The sequence below is a fragment of the Physeter macrocephalus genome, chromosome 17 (genome assembly GCF_002837175.3).
Source record: "Physeter macrocephalus isolate SW-GA chromosome 17, ASM283717v5, whole genome shotgun sequence".
NCBI lineage: Eukaryota > Metazoa > Chordata > Mammalia > Artiodactyla > Physeteridae > Physeter > Physeter macrocephalus.
In genome coordinates, this window is record NC_041230.1 from 4563578 (window position 1) to 4587057 (window position 23480).

Genomic DNA, 23480 nt, shown 5'->3' on the forward strand with positions numbered 1-23480 from the left:
GGGATCTTCCCGGACCGGGGCACGAACCTGTGTCCCCTGCATCGGCAGGCGGACTCTCAACCACTGCACCACCAGGGAAGCCCCAAGGATTCTATTTTGATTAAGTGGTTGGGCCTTATCCAATCAGTTGAAAGGCCTTAAGAGGAAAAGTAAGGTTTCCCTGAGGAAGAAATTCAGCCTCAAGACTGCAGCATTAGTTCTGGCTACAGAGTTTCCAGCCTGTCCTCTAACCTATGGATTTTGGACTTGCCAGGCCCCACAACTGCATAAGTCAATTGCTTGAAATAAATCTCATGTATATACATAATGTATTTTATTTATATATTACATGTACATATATATACACACATAAATGTTTATAAATATGTATATTCTACTAGTTCTCTGTAGAACTGACTCATATCATACACTCTTCATTCCTTTGACCTAATTAACATCTTGTCACTATATTTCTCTCTCATCTTAAAAAAAATTAAATCCCTTAAGGGCATTTTCGGCACTCTCTGATTCCATTTCTCAATGTGTATGCACACTCAAATCATGAAAAGTGCATTTTACTCTTTCAGCTCCACAGTTATGAAAAAAAATCATCAATGGTGACTTCTAAGATTCCCTAATATATCTCTGGGTGGCCATTAGAAGCTCTAACATGAGTTTGTTGGTTTCCTGTCATCAGCCACTTAATGAAGTCAGGCTGGTCCAGTGTTCATGCTCTGATCATTTTCTTCTCCAGTCTACACTCATTCCCTTGACAGTCTCATCTAGTCATGACTTGAAAGAACAGTGTAAACTAACAACTCTCAAATTTATATATCCAGGCTTGAACTCTCTCCTAATGTTCAGTCATAGGTTGAAATGATTAAGTGACACATACTTTGTGGTCTCATAAACATTTCAAATTGACCATGCTTAAAACTGGAGATTTGAGTTTCCCTCCAAGTCTCCTCCACATGTGGCTTCCCCATCCCAGGGGATGGAAAATCCATTCTTCAGGTGATCTAGGCCAACCACATATGAAGGAGGCTCTGGGCCAAAGAAGACTCAGGAGGGTGCAGTAGACAAGTGTGCTGTGTATCAGGATGGGACTTCTGGTTTCCTCCTCAGGAGAATTTTTAAGCTACCTTTTTTTTTTTTAAGACTTTTAAAAATATTTATTTATTTATTTATTTTATTTTGGCCGCGCCAGGTCTTAGTTGAGGCATGTGGACTCTTAGTTGCGGCATGCATGCAAGATTTAGTTCCCTGACCAGGGACTGAACCCGGGCTCCCTGCATTGGGAGCACGGAGTCTTACCCACTGGGTAAGTGGGTCCAGTCTTACTCACTGGACCACCAGAGAAGTCCCTAAGCTACTTTTAAAATATCTGTTCCCCTAGAATGCTACCAAACCAAACTCGGGTTCATTCACTCCATGCACAGCAAAGCCAATCTACTGACACTGGGTGGTGGTGAAGTAAAGTATAGTGTTTATTGCAGGGTGCCAAGCAAGGAGAACAGGCAGTTCATGCTCAAAAGACCTGAACACCCTAATGGCTTCAGGAAAGGGTTTTTAAAGACTGTTAGGGGAGAGGGGCCTAGGATGCAAGATCAGCTCATGGACAATTTTCTGATCGGTTGGTGGTGAGGTAGCAGGGTGGTGTTTCTGGAATCTCACCATCAGTCTTCTGATTCCAACCAGCCTGGCTTCTGATGTGTTTGAGGTCAGCAGTTTCCACCTGGTGGGAGTCTGGGTTCTGTAAAAACAACTTAAGAACATGCATCAGACATTGTTAACTGTTTTCCTTAAGGAGAACTATGGTCTTGTGACCCCATCCTGCAGGTTGACTTCTTGCTTTAGTTATTATCCCCTTCCCTCCTTGAATGCCTCTTCTTTGTTCCCATTGCTGCCCCTTAAATGATTAACTGTTTGAGCCCAATCTTTGGAACTGAGGGAGGCCTAGTCCGCTAAAGCTTTTTCCACAGACAAGAAGTGGGGGACGCAGAGAGGCTTGCGGGGGTGGGAGGAGGCTCCATAGGGTCCTGCTAGATTTCAAGAAGAGGCTCTTGGGGATTCCCTGGCAGTCCAGTGGTTAGGACTCCGTGCTTTCATTTCTGTGGATCCCGGTTGGGTCCCTGTTTGGGGACCTAAAAAAAAGAAGAGGATCTGGGAAGGCGTAAGGGCGGGGGGAAGGACGGAAATCACTATGCGGGCTGCGAGCCTACATCACAGCCCTACACCCTTTGCACTGCCCTGGGCGACTGTCCCAGCATTCCAAGCCTCAATTTCCCTGGGGCACAGCATGGACGCTCTCGCCCCCACTGCCTGGTCGTCTCCACTTGAACCCACTGTTAAGAAACAGGTCTGGGCCAGCGCTCAGTTCCTCCTCCTGTGGATCTTAGGTGGAGGAAGACCCTCCCCTCCCCCCTCCTTCCGCCCCCCTCCCTCCCCTCCCCCTCCCTCCGCCCCCCTCCCTCCCCTCCCCCTCCCTCCGCCCCACTCCCTCCTCCCAGTTAAGGCTCTCCTCACGTCTGCGGATCTAGGAGAGACTACATTACCCAGAGGTGTGCATTGTGCGTCTGAGGAGGGCGCTGGCCAATGACGGCCAGTCGTAGGAGCGTTTCCTGCGGCGCACGTACGTGGGCGGGACTTCCGGTTTCTCTCAGAGGACGCCATTTGCCTCAGCGTTTCGATCATGTCTGGCTGTTAGGTGCCGAGAGCTGGGCTGCGCGGCTACTTGGGCCTTTCGTGGGGACTGAGCAGGGAAGGGGGATGGGACTCCCTTTCGTGCCTTGGAACGGGTCGTGACTCCCTAAACGGGCGTGTGCACTGGTCGCCCGCCGGGCCATGGCCTCTCCGGGCCCTCAGCACCCGCCGTTCGTCCCCGCAGTTCCCGAGGGCGGCGCCCGGTCTGGTGCGCCTTTTTCTCGGAGAGCGGCGGTCAGCCGAGGTCGCCCGGCAAAGGCGGGGCGGAGGCGAGGAGCAGCAGGCCGCCCGGTGGTCGCCTCTCCCAGCGTGGCTGGAACGCAGGGCCCCGTCATGGCGGCGGCGCCGACCCACCAGACTCAGGTGAGTGGATGCTGGTTGCGGAGCTGCTTCTCTCCGAGGGCGGAGACGGTTCCGGAAGGGAGGCATCCCATGGGTTTGTCTTCGCGGTCGTGTCCTCTTGGCGTGTGGAGCTGCTTTGCTACTTAATTTATTCTCGGTCCTAAAAGCTGTTGGGTCTCTGATACATGTTTAGTAAGTTGTGAAAAAAATGAGTGATGCATCTTTCAGGGGCTTCCATCATAGTAAATCCCGAACTCCGCCATGTGCTGCAGGGATGTACCCTGCCCCCCCCCCCGCCCCCGCCTTTCTGCAGCCGGTGGCCTTGGGAAATGGAGGGAGAGATAAGCTCATGGACAAAGCCAAGGTATATTGGTTGTTTCACAAGGTCCATGAGGGCCTGTGAGGTTGCCATGGTGCCTTCTAGATGCTAAGACGTGTCTTGGTAGGGCGAGGTCTTGTAGTCTGTTGCCGAATGTTCCACTCACCTTCAGCCAGGTCAGACGTTGTGGCCAGTCTCATGGCCAAAGCCAGTGTTATCTTTAGCCATTTGTGCTCTCTGGTCCTGAAGTATTCCTGGCGTAGGGCTGAGTGCTGTCAGGGTTCAGGAAGGAAGCGGCTAATGGTTCATTGTGGAACCTTCCCTGGAGTCTGGGAGACCCAAGAGGGTGTGGGGAGCTGGTCCAGGTCCTGCCATTACCCAGGTAGTTCCACCCCTTCAGGGGTCTCGCCAAGGAGGTCAATAATGAAGGCTCTGCTTCTCTGTGCATGTTTACAGGAATATTTTCAGGCATGATGAAATGGACTTAACAGCAAAAATTGGTGTAAATGCTTAACAATCTCGTCATTAGGTATTCATTTTGATGATGGAAGAGTGTTGGGTTACTTTATTAGACCCTGTAGTAGGGTAAACTGTTTTAAAATCTTGTTCCTCGTTTGTAAGACACAAGACTGTTGGTGGATTTGGTGGAGCTCCCTTAGTCTCGGGTCATCGGCTGGCATGGAGATATTTACGTCAGGGGCTGTGGGACAGTTAATGAAAATCCCCAAGCACACTGAACATTGAGTAATTTCTGTCTAAATCTCACAACTGTTATTGGTGAAGTGGGAACTGTTGTTGTATTGATCCAGAAACCAAGGCTCAGAGAGATGAAGTGATGTCTCCGAGGTAACACAGCTGGTAAGTGTTGGGTTTCAAGAGTTTGGATGTAAACAAGAGAGTGACGAAAGAACTGGGTACTTTTAGTCACTTTAACCAGGATGTGAAGCCCTGAGCATGGGGCAGGCAGCTAGCAGGACCAGGGAGGCTCGGGTACTGTTGTTGTTACCATTATTGATACTGTTATTATCGTTATTTATTCATTCCTCTGAGGTCCTACAGCCTCTCCTGTCTGCATCTGACAGCCCACACATCACTTCCATTGTCTTGTGTGACTTTCCAGTAGCTCCCACATAGACTTCTTTCTTACACTACTGTATTATGTCCAAAACATTGTCCACTTCCACTTCAGCCCAGCCTAGAGCTTGGCCCTCAGGAGGTGTTAAGTGGTTAGGGTCTTGATCTCTCTGCACCTTTAACAGCCTTCCAGAAACAGGCTCTGATCCCATCCAACAGCCACAGGGTCAACACTACTACCTCTATTTGACAGGTGTCTGTGACTTTCGATGATGTGGCTGTGACTTTTACCCAGGAGGAGTGGAGGCAGCTGGACCCGGCTCAGAGGACCCTGTACCAGGAGGTGATGTTGGAAAACTGCAGGCTCTTGGTGTCTCTGGGTAAGGCCTTGCCACTCTGCCATGCAGAGGACCTGCCATCTCCTTGTCAGACATGCTCTGGCTCCATGCCCGGCTGATTGAGAAGCTTACACTCTCTCTTCCCTACAGCTTCTGTCATTTTTGAGATTCATCTTTTCCTGCCTGCTATGTCTGTGTTTCTTTGAGCAAGAAACAGTTCCTCTTTGGCTCCCAAAAGGTGGTGGAAGGAAATGGGGGTGTTCTGAAGGACCCAAAGGCAGAATTTCTAGTTGGGCCACATGGGACTGAAATAAGGACTGGGAACCACCAGGATTATGCTGGCTTCTGGATCTCTTGTCCTGATTTCTCCCTCTGGCTTTGCTCATGTCTGTCTTTTCAGAATGGCTTTTGTGTCTCAGCAAGTTTGTGGCAGGAGTGGCCACCCCAGTCCCTGCTCTCTGTGGCCCCCAGTTGCCTTGTTTTTACTTATTTGCATACTTAACATTGTTTCTTTTTCTTTTTCTACTGCTGGGCTCTAGGGGGTTGTCCCTGAGGCAGGAGTGGCCACCTGAGCCCATACTTCCCTGATCCTCTACCCCAGTGCGCAGCACAGACTGGCCTCTGTCTGAGGTTCTTATTTCACATTCCAGACAGGGAGCTGACTGGGTGGGTCTGGTTGGTTCAAGTATCCCCTGCAACCCAGGCCACAGGGCTGTGAGTGATGGCATGGTCTCCAGGAAGAGGGTGAGGCAGGTGGGACCTCGGGAGGTTTTTGCCTTCAGTGCCAGTAGGTATTGTTGTAAACCACAGGATCTCGGTTATGGGGCTTTTCTGTTCTCCTGTGCCTTCATGATTGTCTCTCGTTCTGTGAGTCCTGGCCAAGATCCTCTGCTAGTCCAAGAGAGAGAAGCTGAGAGAGTAGTGCTTCACAGTACTTGGCAGATTTGTCCCCAGGAGACGTTTGGAAGTCTGCAGCCACATTTGACTGTCACACCTGGGGTGTGGGTGGTCCCGGCATCTAGCAGGTTAGAGTCCAGAGATGCTGCTTAGTACCTGAGGATGGACAAGACAGCCCCATTCAACAAAGGATGATCCAGCCCACAAGGGCAAGAGAGCCAAGGTGGAGAAACAGCAGCCTGAGGATAATCACCTTAGACCTCTCAGTTTGAGGGAAAGGAGAGCTGTAAATCCAGGGCTTAGGGTAAGACATGCCTGTTTTTAGAGAATTGGGATTGTATTCTGTGTTGCATAAAATTAGGAAAAGTTTTACGTATTTAGATATTTTATAGCAAAATTTTAAAAATAAAAAGGTCCACTCTCTGACCCTGCTGACCCTTCACTGACCTCCCCACACTTTCCCTGAGCTCAGTCTGCTCTGGTCATGCCAGCGTCTTTCTATTTCCTGTGCACATACTTAACATACTTGCCTTGAGCCTCTGCAGTTGCTGTTCTCTGTGCCTGGTGGGTGTGCTTGGGCATTTTGGCTTTTATTTTCTTTCTTTTTTTTTTCCTGAATTTTTAAATTTAATTCTATATATTTTTTTATACAGCAGGTTCTTATTAGTTATCCATTTTATACATATTAGTGTGTATATGTCAATCCCAATCTCCCAATTCATCACACTACTGCCGCCGCCCCCCCGCCACTTTCCCCCCTTGGTGTCCATATGTTTGTTCTCTACGTCTGTGTCTCAGTTTCTGCCCTGCAAACCAGTTCATCTGTACCATTTTTCTAGGTTCCACATATATGCATTAATATACGATATTTGTTTTTCTCTTTCTGACTTCACTCGGTGTGACAGTCTCTAGATCCATCCATGTCTCTACAAATGACCCAATTTTGTTCCTTTTTATGGCTGAGTACTATTCCATTGTATATATGTACCACATCTTCTTTATCCATTCGTCTGTCGCTGGGCATTTAGGTTGCTTCCATGACCTGGCTATTGTAAATAGTGCTGCAGTGAACATTGGGGTGCATGTGTCTTTCTGAATTATGGCTTTCTCTGGGTATATACCCAGTAGTGGGATTGCTGGGTCATACAGTAATTGTTTTTAGTTTTTTAAGGAACCTCCATACTCTTCTCCACAGTGGCTGTATCAATTTACATTCCCACCAACAGTGCAAGAGGGTTCCCTTTTCTCCACACCCTCTCCAGCATTTATTTGTAGATTTTCTTTTGATGAGCATTCTAACTGGTGTGAGGTGATACCTCCTTGCAGTTTTGATTTGCATTTCTCTAATAATTAGTGACATTGGGCAGCTTTTCATGTGCTTTTTGGCCATCTGTATGTCTTCTTTGGAGAAATGTCTGTTTAGGTCTTCTGCCCATTTTTTGATTGCGTTGTTTGTTTTTTTAATATTGAGCTGCATGAACTGTAGATATATTTTGGAGATTAATCCTTTGTCCGTTGATATGTTTGCAGGTATTTTCTCCCATTCTGATGGTTTGTCTTTTCATCTTGTTTGTAGTTGCCTTTGCTTTGCAAAAGCTATTAACTTTCATTAGGTCCCATTTGTTTATTTTTGTTTTTATTTCCATTACTCTAGAAGGTGGATCAAAAAAGCTCGTGCTGTGATTTATGTCAAAGAGTGTTCTTCCTATGTTTTCCTCTAAGAGTTTTATAGTGTCCAGTCTTACATTTAGGTCTCTAATCTATTTTGAGTTTATTTTTGTGTGTGGTGTTAGGGAGTGTTCTAGTTTCATTGTTTTATGTGTAGCTGTCCAGTTTTCCCAGCACCATTTATTGAAGACACTGTCTTTTCTCCACTGTATATCCTTGCCTCCTTTGTCATAGATTAGTTGACCATAGGTGGGTTTCATCTCTGGGCTTTCTATCCTGTTTCATTGATCTATTGTTCTGTTTTTGTGCCAGTACCATATTGTCTTGATTACTGTAGCTTTGTAGTGTAGTCTGAAGTCCAGTATAGTCTGGAGTCTGATTCCTCCAGCTCCGTTTTTTTCCCTCAAGACTGCTTTGGCTATTCAGGTTCTTTTGTGTCTCCATACAAATTTTAAGATTTTCTTTGTTCTAGTTCTGTAAAAAATGCCGTTAGTAATTTGATACGGATTGCATTTAATCTGTAGATTGCTTTGGGTAGTATAGTCATTTTCACAATATTGATTCTTCCAATCCAAGAACATGGTATATCTCTCCATCTGTTTGTATCATCTTTAATTTCTTTCATCAGTGTCTTATAGTTTTCTGCATACAGGTCTTTTGTCTCCCTAGGTAGGTTTATTCCTAGGTATTTTATTCTTTTTGTTGCAGTGGTAAATGGGAGTGTTCCCTTAATTTCTCTTTCAGATTTTTCACCATTAATATATAGGAATGCAAGAGATTTCTGTGCGTTAAATTTGTATCCTGCAACTTTACCAGATTCATTGATTAGCTCTAGTAATTTTCTGGTGGCATCTTTAGGATTCTCTATGTATAGTATCATGTCATCTGCAGACAGTGACAGTTTTACTTCTTTTTTTCCAATTTGTATTCCCTTTATTTCTTTTTCTTCTCTGATTGCTGTGGCTAGGACTTCCAAAATTATATTGAATAGTAGTGGCGAGAGTGGACATCCTTGTCTTGTTCCTGATCTTAGAGGAAATGCTTTCAGTTTTTCACCATTGAGAATGATGTTTCCTGTGGGTTTGTTGTATATGGATTTTACTGAGGTAAGTTCCCTCTATACCCACTTTCTGGAGAGTTTTTATCATAAATGGGTGTTGAATTTTGTTAGAAGCTTTTTCTGCATCTATTGAGATGATCATATGGTTTTTATTCTTCAACTTGTTAACATGGTGTCTCACATTGATTGTTTTGCGTATGTTGAAAAATCCTTGCATCCCTGGGATAAATCCCACTTGATCGTAGTGTATGATTCCTTTAATGTATTATTGGATTCTGTTTGCTAGTAATTTGTTGAGGATTTTTGCATCTATATTCATCAGTGATACTGGTCTGTAATTTTTTTGTGGTATCTTTGTCTGGTTTTTGTATCAGGGTGATGGTGGCCTCATAGCTTTTAGTTTTATTGATCTTTGCTATTGTTTCCTTTGTTTCTATTTCATTTTTTTCTGCTCTGATCTTTATGATTTCTTTCCTTCTGCAAACTTTTTTTGGGAGAGTTTTGTTTGTTCTTTCTCTAGTTCCTTTAGGTGAAGTTTAGATTGTTTATTTGAGATTTTTCTTGTTTCTTGAGGTAGACTTGTATTGCTATAAACTTCCCTCTTAGAACTGCTTTTGCTGCATCCCATAGGTTTTGGATCGTCGTGTTTTCGTTGTAATTTGTCTCTAGGTGTTTTTTGATTTCCTCAGTGATCTCTTGGTTATTTAGTAACGTAATGTTTAGCCTCCATGTGTTTGTGTTTTTTCTGTTTTTTCCCCTGTAATTGAAAATCTCATAGCGTTGTGGTCAGAAAAGATGCTTGATATGTTTTCAATTTTCTTGAATTTACTGAGGCTTGGTTTATGACCCAAGATGTGATCTATCCTGGAGAATGTTCCGTGTGCACTTGAGAAGAAAGTGTGATCTGTTTTTGGATGGAATGTCCTATAAATATCAATTTAGTCCATTTAGGTTTGGGATCGTTGTGCTTTTATTGTAATTTGTCTCTAGGTATTTTTTGATTTCCTCTTTGATTTCTTCAGTGAGCTCTTGGTTATTTAGTAATGTATTGTTTAGCCTCCATGTGTTTGTGTTTTTTATGTTTTTTTCCCTGTAATTAATTTCTAATTTCATAGCGTTGTGGTCAGAAAAGATGCTTGATATGATTTCAGTTTTCTTAAATTTACTGAGGCTTGATTTGTGACCCAATATGTGATCTGTCCTGGAGAATGTTCCATGCACACTTGGGAAGAAAGTGTGATCTGTTTTGGGATGGAATGTCCTATGAATATCAATTAAATCTATCTCATCTACTGTGTCATTTAAAGCTTGTGTTTCCTTATTTTCTGTTTGGATGGTCTTTCCATTGGTGTAAGTGAGGTGTTAAAGGCCCCATTATTATTGTGTTACTGCTTATTTCCCTTTTCATAGTTGTTAGCATTTACCTTACGTATTGAGGTGCTCTTATGTTGGGTGCGTGTATATTTATAATTGTTATACCTTCCTGGATTGATCCTTTCGTCATTACGTAGTGTCCTTCCTTGTCTCTTGTAACATTCTTTATTTTAAAGTCTATTTTATTTGATATGAGTATTGCTACTCCAGCTGTCTTTTCATTTCCATTTGCATGGAATATCTTTTTCCATCCCCTCTTCAGTCTTATGTGTCCCTAGGTCTGAAGTGGGTCTCTTGTAGACAGCATATATATGGGTCTTGTTTTTGTATCCATTCAGTGAGCCTCTGTCTTTTGGTTGGAGCATTTAGTCCATTTACGTTTAAGGTAATTATTGATATGTATGTTCCTATTACCATATTCTTACTTGTTATGGGTTTTTGTAGGTCCTTTTCTTCTCTTGTGTTTCCCACTTAGTGAAGTTCCTTTAGCATTTGTTGTAGAGCTGGTTTGGTGGTACTGAATTCTCTTAGCTTTTGCTTGTCCGTAAAGCTTTTGATTTCTCCTAGGAATCTGAATGAGATCCTTGCCAGGTAGAGTAACCTTGGTTGTAGGTTCTTCCATTTCATTGCTTTAAATATATTATGCCACTCCCTTTAGCTTGTAGAGTTTCTGCTGAGAAATCAGCTGTTAACCTTATGGGAGTTCTCTTGTATGTTATTTGTCGTTTTTCCCTTGCTGCTTTCAATAATTTTTCTTTGTTGTTCCGCAGCAGTGAATTCCACCATTCTGTCTTCCAGGTCACTTACTTTTTTTCTGCCTCAGTTATTCTGCTATTGATTCAGCCTAGTGTAGTTTTCATTTCAGTTATTGTATTGTTCATCTCTGTTTGTTCTGTAATTCTTCTAGGTCTTTGTTAAACATTTCTTGCATCTTCTCGATCTTTGCCTCCATTCTTTTTCCGAGGTCCTGGATCATCTTCGCTATCATTATTCTGAATTCCTTTTCTGGAAGGTTGCCTATCTCCACTTCATTTTGTTGTTTTTCTGGGGTTTTATCTTCTTTCTTCATCTGGTACAAAATCCTCTGCCTTTTCATTTTATCTTCCTGTGAATGTGGTTTTCCTTCCACAGGGTGCAGAATTGTAGTTCTTCTTGCTTCTGCTGTCTGCCCTCTCCATTTTGGCTTTTTACATGGCTGCCCCTTCTCAGCCCAGTTGCCACCTCCTCACCAGCTGTGTTCTGACCACCAGACTTCATGGAGCATCTTATCCATCCCTCTCACTTTCTCTCATCATCCTATTTATAACCATAAAAGTGGTTCTCAGCCAGAGATGATGTTGCTCCCCAGCGGAAACTCAGCAACATCTGGAGATAGTTTTGGTTATTACAATCTGCACGTGGATCCTACACCATCCTTATAATTCACTGGATGGGCTCCTCCCTACCTTTCCAACAAAGAATTATCTTGACCTAAATTATTATGTCAGTTTGAGAAACCCTGTTTCTGAGAGTGCAGGGACACTTGTTCAGCTGGCATTGCGATACAACCTGATGTAACCATTCCATCATTTCTTCTCTTCCTGCCTCCTGAATGTGTTTGTCGGAAAGTCTGGGTTTAGTGCTCCCTCCTAACACACCTTCTCTGCCTTCCCCACACTCCCTACCCCTGCAATTGTTGCTACTTTCTCCTTGTCAACAGAGGCAGTAGCCTTAGGCCAGGAGCCCTGAGCAGCAGGCAGCTGAGCTCTCTGGAACTTAATAACACTGTTTTGATTTCACTTCTGCATTTTTTTCATGGTGACCTGCCATCAAGGGAAGTGACCCTGGGTTTCCCATTTATTGGAGTAATGCAGGATTCCCTTTTTGAAGAAATCTAAGAAAACATATATTAAGTGGGTCACTTTTAATAAGCAATTGATAACTGTCACTCTGCAGGTACCCTGAGCCCTGACCAGGTGTCAGGACTGTTCAGGCACTATTCATGCTCCACTCATTGAAATTGTCACGGCGTCCCCACTGTATTAATTAGTATCTGTGAGATTTGAATATTTCCAACAGGCTTTGGGGCACTAGGGGTTGTCCCTAGTTGTCTGGAACCTGGATCTGCTTGAGTTAGGGCAGGAGGAATAGTGGCCTGGTGTGTGAGGTTTAAAGAGGTGGACATGGGTGTGGCTTTGGATTGTTTGGTTTGCAGATGAAGAGTGTGCTCCGATATTTCACATCATATTAAGGAAACTTCGGGGGATAATAGTGGAGAGTTTTAGAAGGTATGGCATAAGTTGTCCTGTAGAGTATAGAAAACCATTTTGAGAATGAAAAAGAAGAACATAAGTAGAGATATAGCAAGTCCTTGCAGGCAGGCTCATAACTAAGTTTCCCATTTATGTAGCATTAGCCAAGAAAATCGATATGTAATTTGGGGAGTGCCTAAGAGTATCTTTCAGGAGTTACAAGGTATGCTAAAAGTATGGCTTTGTATATATACATGTGTGTGCATGTTAGTGTGGTATTTGTAAAAAAATAAACAAACGTGGGACTTCCCTGGTGGCGCAGTGGTTAAGAACTTGCCTGCCAATGCAGGGGACACTGGTTTGAACCTGGTCCGGGAAGATCCCACATGCTGAGGAGCAGCTAAGCCCATGCACCACAACTACTGAGCCTGAGCTCTAGAGTCCGTGAGCCACAACTACTGAGCCCATGTGCCACAACTACTGAAACGTGCGTGCCTAGCGCCCGTGCTCTGCAACAAGAGAAGCCACTGCAATGAGAAGCCCACGCACTGCAACAGAGAGTAGCCCCCACTCGCTGCAACTAGAGAAAGCCCATGCGCAATGAAGACCCAACGCAGCCAATAATTAATTTATTTATTTAAAAAACCAAACAAACAAAATCCTTTTTCCTCATAACACTTCTGATATCAAACGTTTGGGTTTTCCATACCAGGCAATTCTGACCCTAACTACCTGGAGTTAGCACAGACTCCACGGGTTAATAAGGATTCAGTCCCATAAGACAGCCCCTCCACCTCCCACCCACCCACTTCAGATGTCAGTCACAAGTCCTCACAACCTGTCCTGATCAGCCAGCTATAAATTGGAGCTTTCCCTTTTGGCAGATTGAGGCATATACCAGGATCACAGACAGCAGCTCAGGAACATTATAGAATCCCTAATAGAAGAAAGCAAAAAGGTCCCAGGTCTGATTTCTGTCTTAGGAGAGGAAGTCCATGGGTATCTGCTGGGGTGAAGGTTTTCGTGTCCCCAGGTGAAGTCATCTTCATCAGTGAGGTCTTGGTCTGGGACGTGGGGCAGGGTATCCTTTGCAAGTGGGTACGCACTTGACTTGATGTGGGCCTCAGTATTTGCCATGTTTGATTGAAACAGTGGCTTCCTCAGAGGGTTCAGGCCTCTGAGTTATAAACCAATGAAAGTACCCAGACCAGTTATAGTAAGAGCAACAGTTACCAGAATGCCATATGGCTTTTCTTCAAGGTTTGGTTGTTTGTTTTGTTTTGTTTTGAAGTTCAGGGCAAATGGATTCCATATCAGGTGACCAGCTGCCTGGCCTGTGGGGCAGTCTGTGGTTAATGGGTGCCAGGAGTGTGTGCTCCCTCCTTCTGGTCTCCAGCCTCATGGGATGATGGGAAGCTCTGTGTGTAACTGCAGGGGAGACAGTGTGAATGGCCTCCTGTAGAATGAGTCTTTGTGTATATAGGGGTGAGGCACATTCCTTTCCAGAGTAGGAAAGGGCAGTGGGACATTTTTAAAGGTATGTGATTCAAGGAGCCTTGAATTAAGGCTAAGGGATGAGATAGAGGCCCATTGAGGGGTTTGTTTGTCAGACTGGAGTTTGAAAAGGAGCTGTTTAAGGAAATCGTTATGTTTTTCAGTTAAACCAGCTGTTTGGGGCCTATTGGGGCTGTGAAGCTCTATTGACTACCTCTCCAGAGCCCAGCATTGTGTAATTTGAGAAATGAAGTGTGTATCTTGGTTATTGTCAGTAATGTTTGTAATTCCAAAGGGAGTAAGGAGCTTCCTGGCAAGGCCTATTGTTGTGGCCTTTATAAATGTAAGGACATGTGATTTTGACTTACTTTGGGGTGTTTGTGAGACAAGAGTTTCTTTACCCTGAAGGAGGCAGTTTTCAAGCAATGGCCCAACAGTTTATAATGAATGTGAAGAGGAGGCCATTTGTTGATCAGGGCATCTAGTACTAAGATGACCCCCTGAATAGGCCAAGAAATGTTTCTTAGGTCCCATTTTTTATTTGGACATTCTGGCTATGGGATAGAAAGCAGCAGCAATCTACTGAGCTCCATCATGTGCTATGGATGTAAGAGATCCACAAACTCCCACAACTGTTCACTCACTCAATCCCAAGGTGCTCCCCAGGTAGCCAAGGGCTGTGGGGAGGGGTGCCCTCCTCCAGCACCACGGCATCTGGCAAGGACCCACCTTGTCCTACAAGAGGAATATGTCAGAGGGCCCAGGTTGGGTTCCATCCTGTCCTGGGGCCTCAGGAGCTGTGCTGAGCTTGTGATGTGCTGTTGCCATGATCCAAAGCTTGATGGGCAGCTGGGTGTGGCAGTCAGTGAGTGGCTCGGGGTCTGCAACAGCCTTCATTATCCGGAGAGCCTTGCGTATAGTTAGTTGTTGTTTTAGTAGCATATAGTACCAGGCTGAGAGGGCAGTCTGTTACATCAGAAGCCCTTGGGCATCTTGTGGCCCCGATAGGTGATTCAGAAACTCGAGGAGGTGTGAGAAGAGGTTGTCAAAGCCTCTTTGGTGAAGGAGTCTCTGAGGACACTGATGGGACTGGCTATTTAACGGTATTTTGAGCAGATATTAGAGCTTTTGTTGGAGGGAGTCCCATTTAAGGTGGGCTGATTTGCAAGTATCAGCATCAGGGAGAGTAAATAAAATTTATAAATGAGGAATATGTGGCCACCAAACCCAAAGTAATACTAAATAGTATTTTTATCTAAAACTAGTCACCAAAGGATTAAAAGGTGTTGGACTCACTGTCACAGGTGTGTCAGATGAATCTCCTTAGATGAGGTTGTCATTGATGTAACATCGCCTGTGCTCCTGGAGAGAGGTGGGTGGGTGCAGCTGAGGTCTTGGCTGCAGAGGATGTGGGTGTTGGCAGAGCTGTTGAGCCACCCCATGGGGCAGCCTGGGAGAGGAGTCCTATTTGCCTTCAGAGCGAAGGCAAACTGTGGTTGAGAGGCTGTCAAAATATACACACCAGCAGAACACGTTAGCCAGATCTGTAATTGAAGAGTAATTACCGGGTTCTAATAATATTGGGTATTGGGTGTGTGGATCTTGTTAGTCAGTTCAGGCTGCCATTAGTGTGTGGTTAAACAGCAGCTTTATTTTCTCACAGTTCTGGAGGCTGGAAGTCCCAGTTCAGTTGCTGATAAGGATCTCTTGCCGGCCACCTTCTTGCTGTGTCCTTACCTGACTTTTCATCTGGCTTGGAGAGGCCTTCTCTTCCTCTTAAAAGGATACCGGTCCTACCAGATCAGGGCCCCACCCCGTGACCTCATTTAACCTTAACTACCTCCTTAAAGGCCCTAAGTCCATATAGGGTCACACTGGGGATTAGGGTTTAACACATGCAGTTTAGGGAGCCACAATTCAGTCAGTAACAGGGACCCTAACAGATGGGACCACTGCATTAAGATTGCAGTAACTCACAGTGAGGTGCCCTGTGTTTTTTTAGGTTTAAGAACGCGCACAGCTGGGCTGTCATGTGGAGAAGCAGTGGGGATCATCACCCCTTGATTAATTAGGTCTTATATAAAAGTTTTACTCCCCAAAGGCCCATTTCACCTTACATTGGGCTGAATAATTATTTTAACTCGGGTCTACAGGGGCCCATTTTATCAAGCCAATTAATTTGTAAGTGCCAAAAGTTTATTTTAATTGTGTATTGTGTCAGAGCATCTATGCCCAATATGGGATACTTTAGGACATTGGGTGCTAGGGCTATAGGAAATTCAGGTAAAGCTACAGTCAAAGTGAGATATACCTATTTTTTCTCCTTAATATTTAGGTACTTTTTACAGTGGCGGAGTAGAGTGTTTCAATTTAGTGGGATCCCCAGGTATAGCTATGATTTGAGCCCCAGTATTAAATTCATGAAGTTTTGTCAGTTGGTGCATTTTATTTTATTTTTATTTTTTAATTAATTTATTTTTGGCTGTGTTGGTTCTTCGTTTCAAGGGCTTTCTCTAGTTGTGGCAAGCGGGGGCCACTCTTCATCGCGGTGCGTGGGCCTCTCACTAACGCGAGTATTAAATTCATGAAGTTTTGTCAGTTGGTGCATTTTATTTTATTTTTATTTTTTAATTAATTTATTTTTGGCTGTGTTGGTTCTTCGTTTCAAGGGCTTTCTCTAGTTGTGGCAAGCGGGGGCCACTCTTCATCGCGGTGCGTGGGCCTCTCACTATCGCGGCCTCTCTCGTTGCGGAGCACAGGCTCCAGACGCGCAGGCTCAGTAGTTGTGACTCACGGGCCTAGTTGCTCCGAGGCATGTGGGATCTTCCCAGACCAGGGCTCGAACCCGTGTCCCCTGCATTAGCAGGCAGATTCTCAACCACTGCGCCACCAGGGAAGCCCAGATGGTGCATTTTAGCAAATTCTAAAGATAATTTACAACCTGTGTTGTGGAGTCAGACAAACCAATCAGTGCTCTGTTTTGTTTTGGTGATAACATTTTTTTAATATATAAATTTTGTTATGTCCATGTATTTATTATAATTTATTATATAAATTTTAGTATATAAATTTTGGATTTCCAATTGGGTCAGAGTATAGACAGAGTTCTAACTTAGTTATATGTTGTATGTTATTTAAACTTTTATTCTCTCTCCTTGTTATCTAGGGTTTTTTGTTGTTGTTACTGCTTTTAAATCAATAAGTAGTCTAGAACCAGTATTATGTTTGCTAGACCTGGCATTTGCTTGGTATGTAAGGTTAATAGTGTGCTCCCCTTCACTTTTTTTTTTTTTTTTTTTTTTTGGCGTTACGTGGGCCTCTCACTGTTGTGGCCTCTCCCGTTGCGGAGCACAGGCTCCGGACGCGCAGGCTCAGCGGCCATGGCTCACGGGCCTAGCCTCTCCGCAACATGTGGGATCTTCCCGGACTGGGGCATGAACCCGTGTCCCCTGCATCGGCAGGTGGACTCTCAACCACTGTACCACCAGGGAAGCCCCCCCCCCTTCTTTCTTCCTTTTGAGCTTTTCAGCCATTTAAAACCCTGGTTTTTAGTTTTAGTTTGTCTCCTGCTGAGGAGAAGAAAGGGGGGAGGGGCCTGGGGCCTCCAAGATGCAGCCTCTCCCCTGGATGGCCCTGGTCCACAGCATAACGAGCCCCTTCCTCCCCACTCCTTTTTTTTCCTGCCTCCAAACAAAATGTTTTTGAGGGGTGTTTGGGGGTCACCTTTATGCCCCCACCACCACCATTTTTCTTTCTTTTATTTGAGTATTTACCTGGTAGCCTCTTAGCAGTCCTAAGTGGCAACCACTGTGAGTGGCAGCCTGCCTTTCTAGGGAGGGGCTGGGGCTCATGCCTCAGGACATCAGTGGTGGTGGCAGTGTCCTGATGGGGTGACAGTTTGGTGTTGAGGAAGAGCTCTCCACGTGCTGGTCTGCAGCAGCACTCATGAGTGCCGGACGCATTGGCCGGGCTGACATAATCTGGAGTAGGTTGAGAAACATCCTCAGGTGTCTCAGAGGGCAGTAAAAACAATATTCGTTATTCCTTTGTTTCTCCCCCCATTATACATTGAACTAGCAGTCTCCAGAGATGGGATCTCTTATCCACTACGTGGTTGGGGCAAACTGCAACAACAGTAAGGCAAGCAGCCATGGCAAGGTTTGCCTGTGAAGCAGTCTAAGCCTCTTCTGTGCCATGGCATGTGTGAGGGGGGTGCCCTATGCCACTCGGATCCCTGTATTGCTCCAGGCACCAGAGCCTGGACTCTGGCCAGGTGTGCCCTCATAGGTCAGGCAGTGCCATCAGTCTCTCACAGGGTGGTGGGCAGCTCAGTTGAGCGGCCCCCCACGGACTTCCTTGTTGTTGGCTCAGTTGATCACACTTGAATCCCAACCGTCTATGGGGGGACCTTGGCGTTAGCCAGTAGCCAGTTACCTGGTTGCCCCGAGGTCACGAGCCCAGAAACTTAGTGTGTTGACCATGGCGAGACAGACTAAGTGCTCCGTCTCTTCCCAGATCAGGTGGCAGCTAGGGACTCACAGCCCTTGCAGACCTAGACAAGAGGAGCGCCCTTCAGAATTTTGCTTGGTATCTAAAAAAAGACTTAGATCAATGGAGACATACCTTACTTTGACCGAAAAGAGTCAGTATTTTAAATATGTGAGTTCTTTAAATTATTCCCTCCATTTTAAACAACACAATGCATTTAAATTGCTTGGTACAGTCCCTGGGATATGGTTACACCCTATAAACGTTAACTTTTCAATTATTATTAAGGTTAAAAGTTCATAGTGATGTGGTGTATTGGTTAAGCACCTGGACTCAGCCACTGTTCAGCAGAGTCTTCTCAGGGAGTGACATTTGAGCTGAGACCCAAAGAGAGGTACATGGAAGGAGAAAGGTGGGGGGAGAACAGCCTTCCAGGGAGAAGGGCCAGCATGTGCAAAGGCCCTGAGGTCACAGGGAGCGTGACTCCTGACAGCTGAAGGGAGGTCTCAGTCACTCGCTGAGCCCCATGCTGGGCACAGAGCACACAGGAGAGCACATTGCTTAGTGATGACTGATGAACCCTGGACCTGCCAGAGAAGCTGTCGGCGAGTCCTGGCACCTCTGCCATCGACTTCCTGCCGAGTCCGTGTGTCTTTCCCCTGCATCTGTGTTTGGCTGCATGTGACAGACCGGCTCAGTCTTCACCCTGGAGGAAATTTATTATCTCACCAGTACAAAGCTCAGAGGTGGGTCTGGCTACCGGGTTGGTGGGTGCCAATCCAGTTGTCTGCTTCTTCCTGGTCTAGGGCCTCGGGCAGGTTCCCTCACAGGCGACCCAGGCTGCTGCAGGACTACAGCACTGGCTGGTCCCCTCACTCAGCCATCCTGGACTAGAGCTCTCTCCTCTAGAGGGCTGGTGTAGGTCACGTGCAAGTTGGTGGAAACCAGAGTTTTCAGCCCTCCCTTGATGCCAGAATCTGGGGTGTTTTTTTTTTAAATCTGTAGGTATCCACGCCTCATCTGCAGAGATTTGGTTCCTTTTTTTTTTTTTTTTTTTTTTTTTTTTTTAATAAATAAATATATTTATTTATTTTTGACTGCGTTGGGTCATTGTTGCTCACAGGCTTTTTTTAGTTGCAGCGAATGGGGGCTAATCTTAGTTGTGGTGCACAGGCTTCTCACTGCAGTGGCTTCTCTAGTTGCGGAGCATGGGCTCTAGGTGCGTGAGCTTCAGTAGTTGTGGCACACGGGCTCAGTTGTGGTGCATGGGCTTAGTTGCTCCGCGGCATGTGGGATCTTCCAGACCAGGGCTTGAGCCTGTGTCCCCTGCACTGGCAGGCGGATTCTTAACCACTGTGCCACCAGGAAAGTCCCTATTTGGTTTCAGTTGGATGTGAACCAGACATCTCAGGAGGTTTTAATGCACAGGTGGTTGCAGTTCACTTGGGTTAATTAGTAAACACCTTCTGGAAGGAGGGGGTCATATTCTCTGTGTCTCTTGGCTGCAGCTGAATAGAGTTGGAACTCTGCAATGGAGGGCAAAGGGAACAGGTGTTGTCTACACAACCAGCACTGCAGTCTAAAGTCTTTGGATCCCAACATTGGTGTTTGGTGTTTTTTTTTTTTAATTTATTTATTTTATTTTTGGCTTCATTGGGTCTTCGTTGTTGCCTGTGGGCTTTTCTCTGGTTGCGGCGAGCGGGGACTACTCTTCGTTGTGGTGTCCAGGCTTCTCATTGTGGGCTTCTCTTGTTGGGAGCGTGGGTTCTAGGCACGTGGGCTTCAGTAGTTGCAGCACATGGGCTCAGTAGTTGTGGCACAGGGGCTTAGTTGCTCTGCGGCATGTGGGATCTTCCCGGACCAGGGCTTGAACCTGTGTCTCCTGCATTGGCAGGCGGATTCTTAACCACTGCGCCACCAGGGAAGCACGCAACATTGTTTTTGACCTTGGTTTCCAGGTTACAGGTCAGGATTTCTGTGGATGGAATCAGCTTCATTCTGAGGTCTTGTCCACATCCTGAAGTCCCACACTAGATCGAGGGGTTTTCTTTGTTTTCACAGAAATCCTAGTGTCTTCTTCCTTTCTCCATGAACAGGGTGTCCTGTTCCCAGACTTGAGCTGATCTACCAGCTGGAGCAGGGGCAGAAGCTGTGGACGGTGAAGAAAGACCTCTCCCGAAGCACCTGTCCAGGTAGGAGCCAAGGTTTGGGCAGCTTGGAGACCCTGCAGGGGGAGGCTGCTGGCCCCGGTTCCCTGGGGAGGCATCTTGTTCGGGCCTCTGTGGTGGTCTGGAGGCCACGGAGCCCTTTGACCCCAGGTCCCTCTGTCCTCCTGGAGGATAGAGGTGCATGAGCTGAGATGTGTCTTGGGCTCCAGCTGCCTGGGCTTCAAACCTGGGTGCCGACCGATCACCAGCTCTGCGGCCCTAGTGAACTTCGAGATCTCGTTGTGTCTTTGTATATATAAGTTTGACTAAGTTAAATCTTAGCTGCCGTGTCAGACAGACTCCAGCATCTTGGTGCTCAGCATATGGAAGCAGTTGTTCTTTTTTTGTATTTCTTTCTTTCTTTCTTTTGCCACGCCTCGCAGCATGCAGGATCTTAGTTCCCTGACCAGGGGTCGAACCCGTGACCCCTGCAGTGGAAGCTCGGAGTCTTAACCACTGGACCGCCAGGGATGTCCCTGGAAGCACTTTTTCTGAGTCACACCCGGTCCGTGTGACTGTGCAGCACACAGCTGTTCAGGGACCCGGGTCCGCTCTGCCGTCAGCATGTGGCTTGAAGGTTGTCCGTACCTCCTGCAGCTGGCAGAGGAGAGTGAGAGGGCAAGGAAGACTCCCACAAACACCAGCTCCCCGTTTCCGCTGACAGGCACTAGGCACTTGGCCACACTCGGGGGACGGGGCTGGGAGATGGGGCTGAGCCGTGTGTCCAAGGAGAGGGGCAGATGGTTTGGCGAGTGTGGTCTGCTGCGCTCAGTCTGTTCCTGATAGTTGCTCCGTCCCTGGGTTGTTGGGGATGTAGTCACATAACGCGTTAAAGCATAAAACCGCTTAGCACAGCGTCTGCGCCGCAGTCAGTGGCTCGTGGGCCGTTGGTGTCATTCATGTCGCTGTATTGTAATGAGTAATGCATCTCACGTTTCCCTCTGACCTCTGAGGAAAAGGGCTTTCCTTCCTCTCCCAGCTCCTCTCCAGCTCTCTTCTGCCTCCCCTTTCCCACCCTGTCCTTCCAGACACTCAAGAAGCCTTCCCTTGTTGCACGTCTCCCTACTCCTCCTGTTTGGTAAAACCTGACGGTGACATTTGTCCTGCTGTGCCCCACATCTGGGCTGCTGAGGGCACTAGGGCCACCGTGTGTGGTGATGGGGCCCCGGCAGAGTCGTGCTCTTTGCCTTCTAGTCCCTCGGGCGGCCCCACCAGCCTGCGAGTGTCTGTGTGCAGCCCGTCGACAGCCCCTCGGGCAGTTCCGAGCCTCTGCCCTCCGCTCTCTGCCCTTCTCCACCTGAATGTCTCAGAGGCACCCAGTCAACATGCCTGGCAAGGAACCGTCACGATGCTCACTCCTTCCCCTCCCAAGTTAGAGCGCATGGTCCTGCCGTCCAAGCAGATTAGAGACTGGATACAGCCCCAGAGATTGTATCCTCACCCCTCCACCTCCATCGGCCCCTACATCCGGCCATCCTCTCAGTGACCACCTCCCCAGCACAGATGTCTCAGCTTGTGACCCCTCATGTGTCAGCAAGTTTTCATGTTAAAAATCTACCCCCTTGTCTTGCTTGGTCTTCTACCCTTCCACACTCATTCAGACTCTGTCTATAGTTTTCCTTTCACCTAGTGGAAGAGATCTTGGCCCAGGCCATGGCCAGTTGTTGAACCATAGTCTAGAGTACACCTTTTAGGGAAATTATTTCTTCATTTACTTTCTGCTTGTTTAGCAATTTCATCCTTGCTCTGCTCAAGGTAAAAATGTGCCCAAGTTTCTTACACTTGAAACAAATAAAAAATGCTCCTGTTTCATATTGTATTCATCCACTCTCTGAGGCATTTAATTTTTTACATTTTTTCACCCTCACAAACAGTGCTGCCAAGAACATTCATATATCTTGGTAATCTTGCACATGATTAGGCTTGTCTTTTGTTATTTCTCAGAGTAAAATTGTTGGATTATAGGTTATGCAAATTTTCAAGTTTAGGTGATAATGTTTTCTAAAAGGGGTGTACCTATTTATAATTCTCCAGATTCCACCAATTATGTCTTGTTCAGTCCTTGATGCTGTAAGGCTCCTCAATTTTTGCTTAACAGACTGACACAAAATTGTATCTTAGGTGAGCTTGCTTTGCATTTCCCTCGTTCACAACCTTTAGCACCTTGTCATGTGATTATAGGCCCATTTGTACAATTGTCCCCTCGTATATGCAGTTTCTGCCTCTGCAGAATCAACCGAGCACAGATTGAAAACATTGGGGGGAAGAGAAAATACCAGAAAGTTCAAAAAAACAAAACTTGAATTTGGGGCTTCCCTGGTGGCACAGTGGTTAAGAATCCACCTGCCAATGTAGGGGACATGGGTTCGAGCCCTGGTCCGGGAAGATCCCACATGCCACCGAGCAGCTAAGCCCGTGCACCACAACTACTGAGCCTGCGCTCTAGAGTCTGTGAGCCACAACTGCTGAGCCCGTGTGCCACAACTACTGAAGCTGTGCGCCTAGAGCATGTACTCTGCAACAAGAGAAGCCACTGCAATGAGAAGCCTGCACACCTTACCTAGAGAAAGCCCACGTGCAGCAACAAAGGCCCAATGCAGCCAAAAAAATAAATTAAAAAAGAAAACAACTTGAATTTGCCTTGTGCTGGCAACTATTTATCAATATATAGCATTTACATTGTATTAGATATTATAAGCAATCTAGAGATGATTTAAGGTACGCAGGAGGATGTGTGTAGGTTATATGCAAATACTCAACCATTTTATATAAAGGACTTGAGCATCTGCAGATTTTAGTATTGAGCAGGGGGTTTCTGGAACCAGTTAATCTGCTGTGGATACTGAGAAACAACTGTATTTTCTTCTTTGAAATGTCATTTCATGGAAAATGCCTGTGTTTCTGTTAACTTGTTTCCCTTTTGTTTGTAGGGATTTTTTTTTTGTACATTCGTGATACTTTTATCAGTTATAGATGCTACTCTATCCCCAATATCAAAAAGATATCCTTGTTTTATTCTAAGATGTTCTAAGCTTGGCACTTGACATTTAACTCTTTTTGGTCTGAGGTAGAATTTGAGTATAGTATGAGATAAGAATGCAGTTGTTTTTTTTTTTTTACTTTTTTAAATTAATTTTTTTGTGATCCTTTTAATGTGTTGTTGGATTCTGTTTGCTAGTATTTTGTTGAGGATTTTTGCATCTATATTCATCAGTGATACTGGTCTGTAATTTTCTTTTTTTGTAGTATCTTTGTCTGGTTTTGGTATCAGGGTGATGGTGGCCTCGTAGAATGAGTTTGGGAGTG

At 45.8% G+C, this 23480-nt stretch overlaps 2 protein-coding genes across 10 annotated transcripts in view; one reads left to right on the forward strand and one right to left on the reverse strand.

Annotated features, from left to right (window-relative positions):
• The window catches only part of LOC102987390 (double homeobox protein A), a 17404-nt gene extending 14731 nt beyond the window's left edge, over nt 1-2673 (reverse strand). Inside the window, exon 1 of the mRNA XM_007127443.3 lies at nt 2616-2673. Within this exon, the coding sequence (XP_007127505.3) occupies nt 2616-2673 (58 nt within the window). The remainder of the gene's footprint in view (nt 1-2615) is intronic.
• The window catches only part of AURKC (aurora kinase C), a 44220-nt gene continuing 23374 nt past the window's right edge, over nt 2635-23480 (forward strand). For 5 of the 9 annotated variants that reach the window (XM_024117003.3, XM_028477838.2, XM_028477840.2 and 2 more), the window contains exons 1-3: nt 2635-3045; nt 4671-4797; nt 20064-20159. In XM_024117003.3, the coding sequence (XP_023972771.1) occupies nt 2824-3045; nt 4671-4797; nt 20064-20159 (445 nt within the window). In that variant the 5' untranslated portion in view covers nt 2635-2823. The remainder of the gene's footprint in view (nt 3046-4670; nt 4798-20063; nt 20160-23480) is intronic. The other 4 variants (XM_028477839.2, XM_055078872.1, XM_055078871.1 and 1 more) reach the window with 2 other exon arrangements.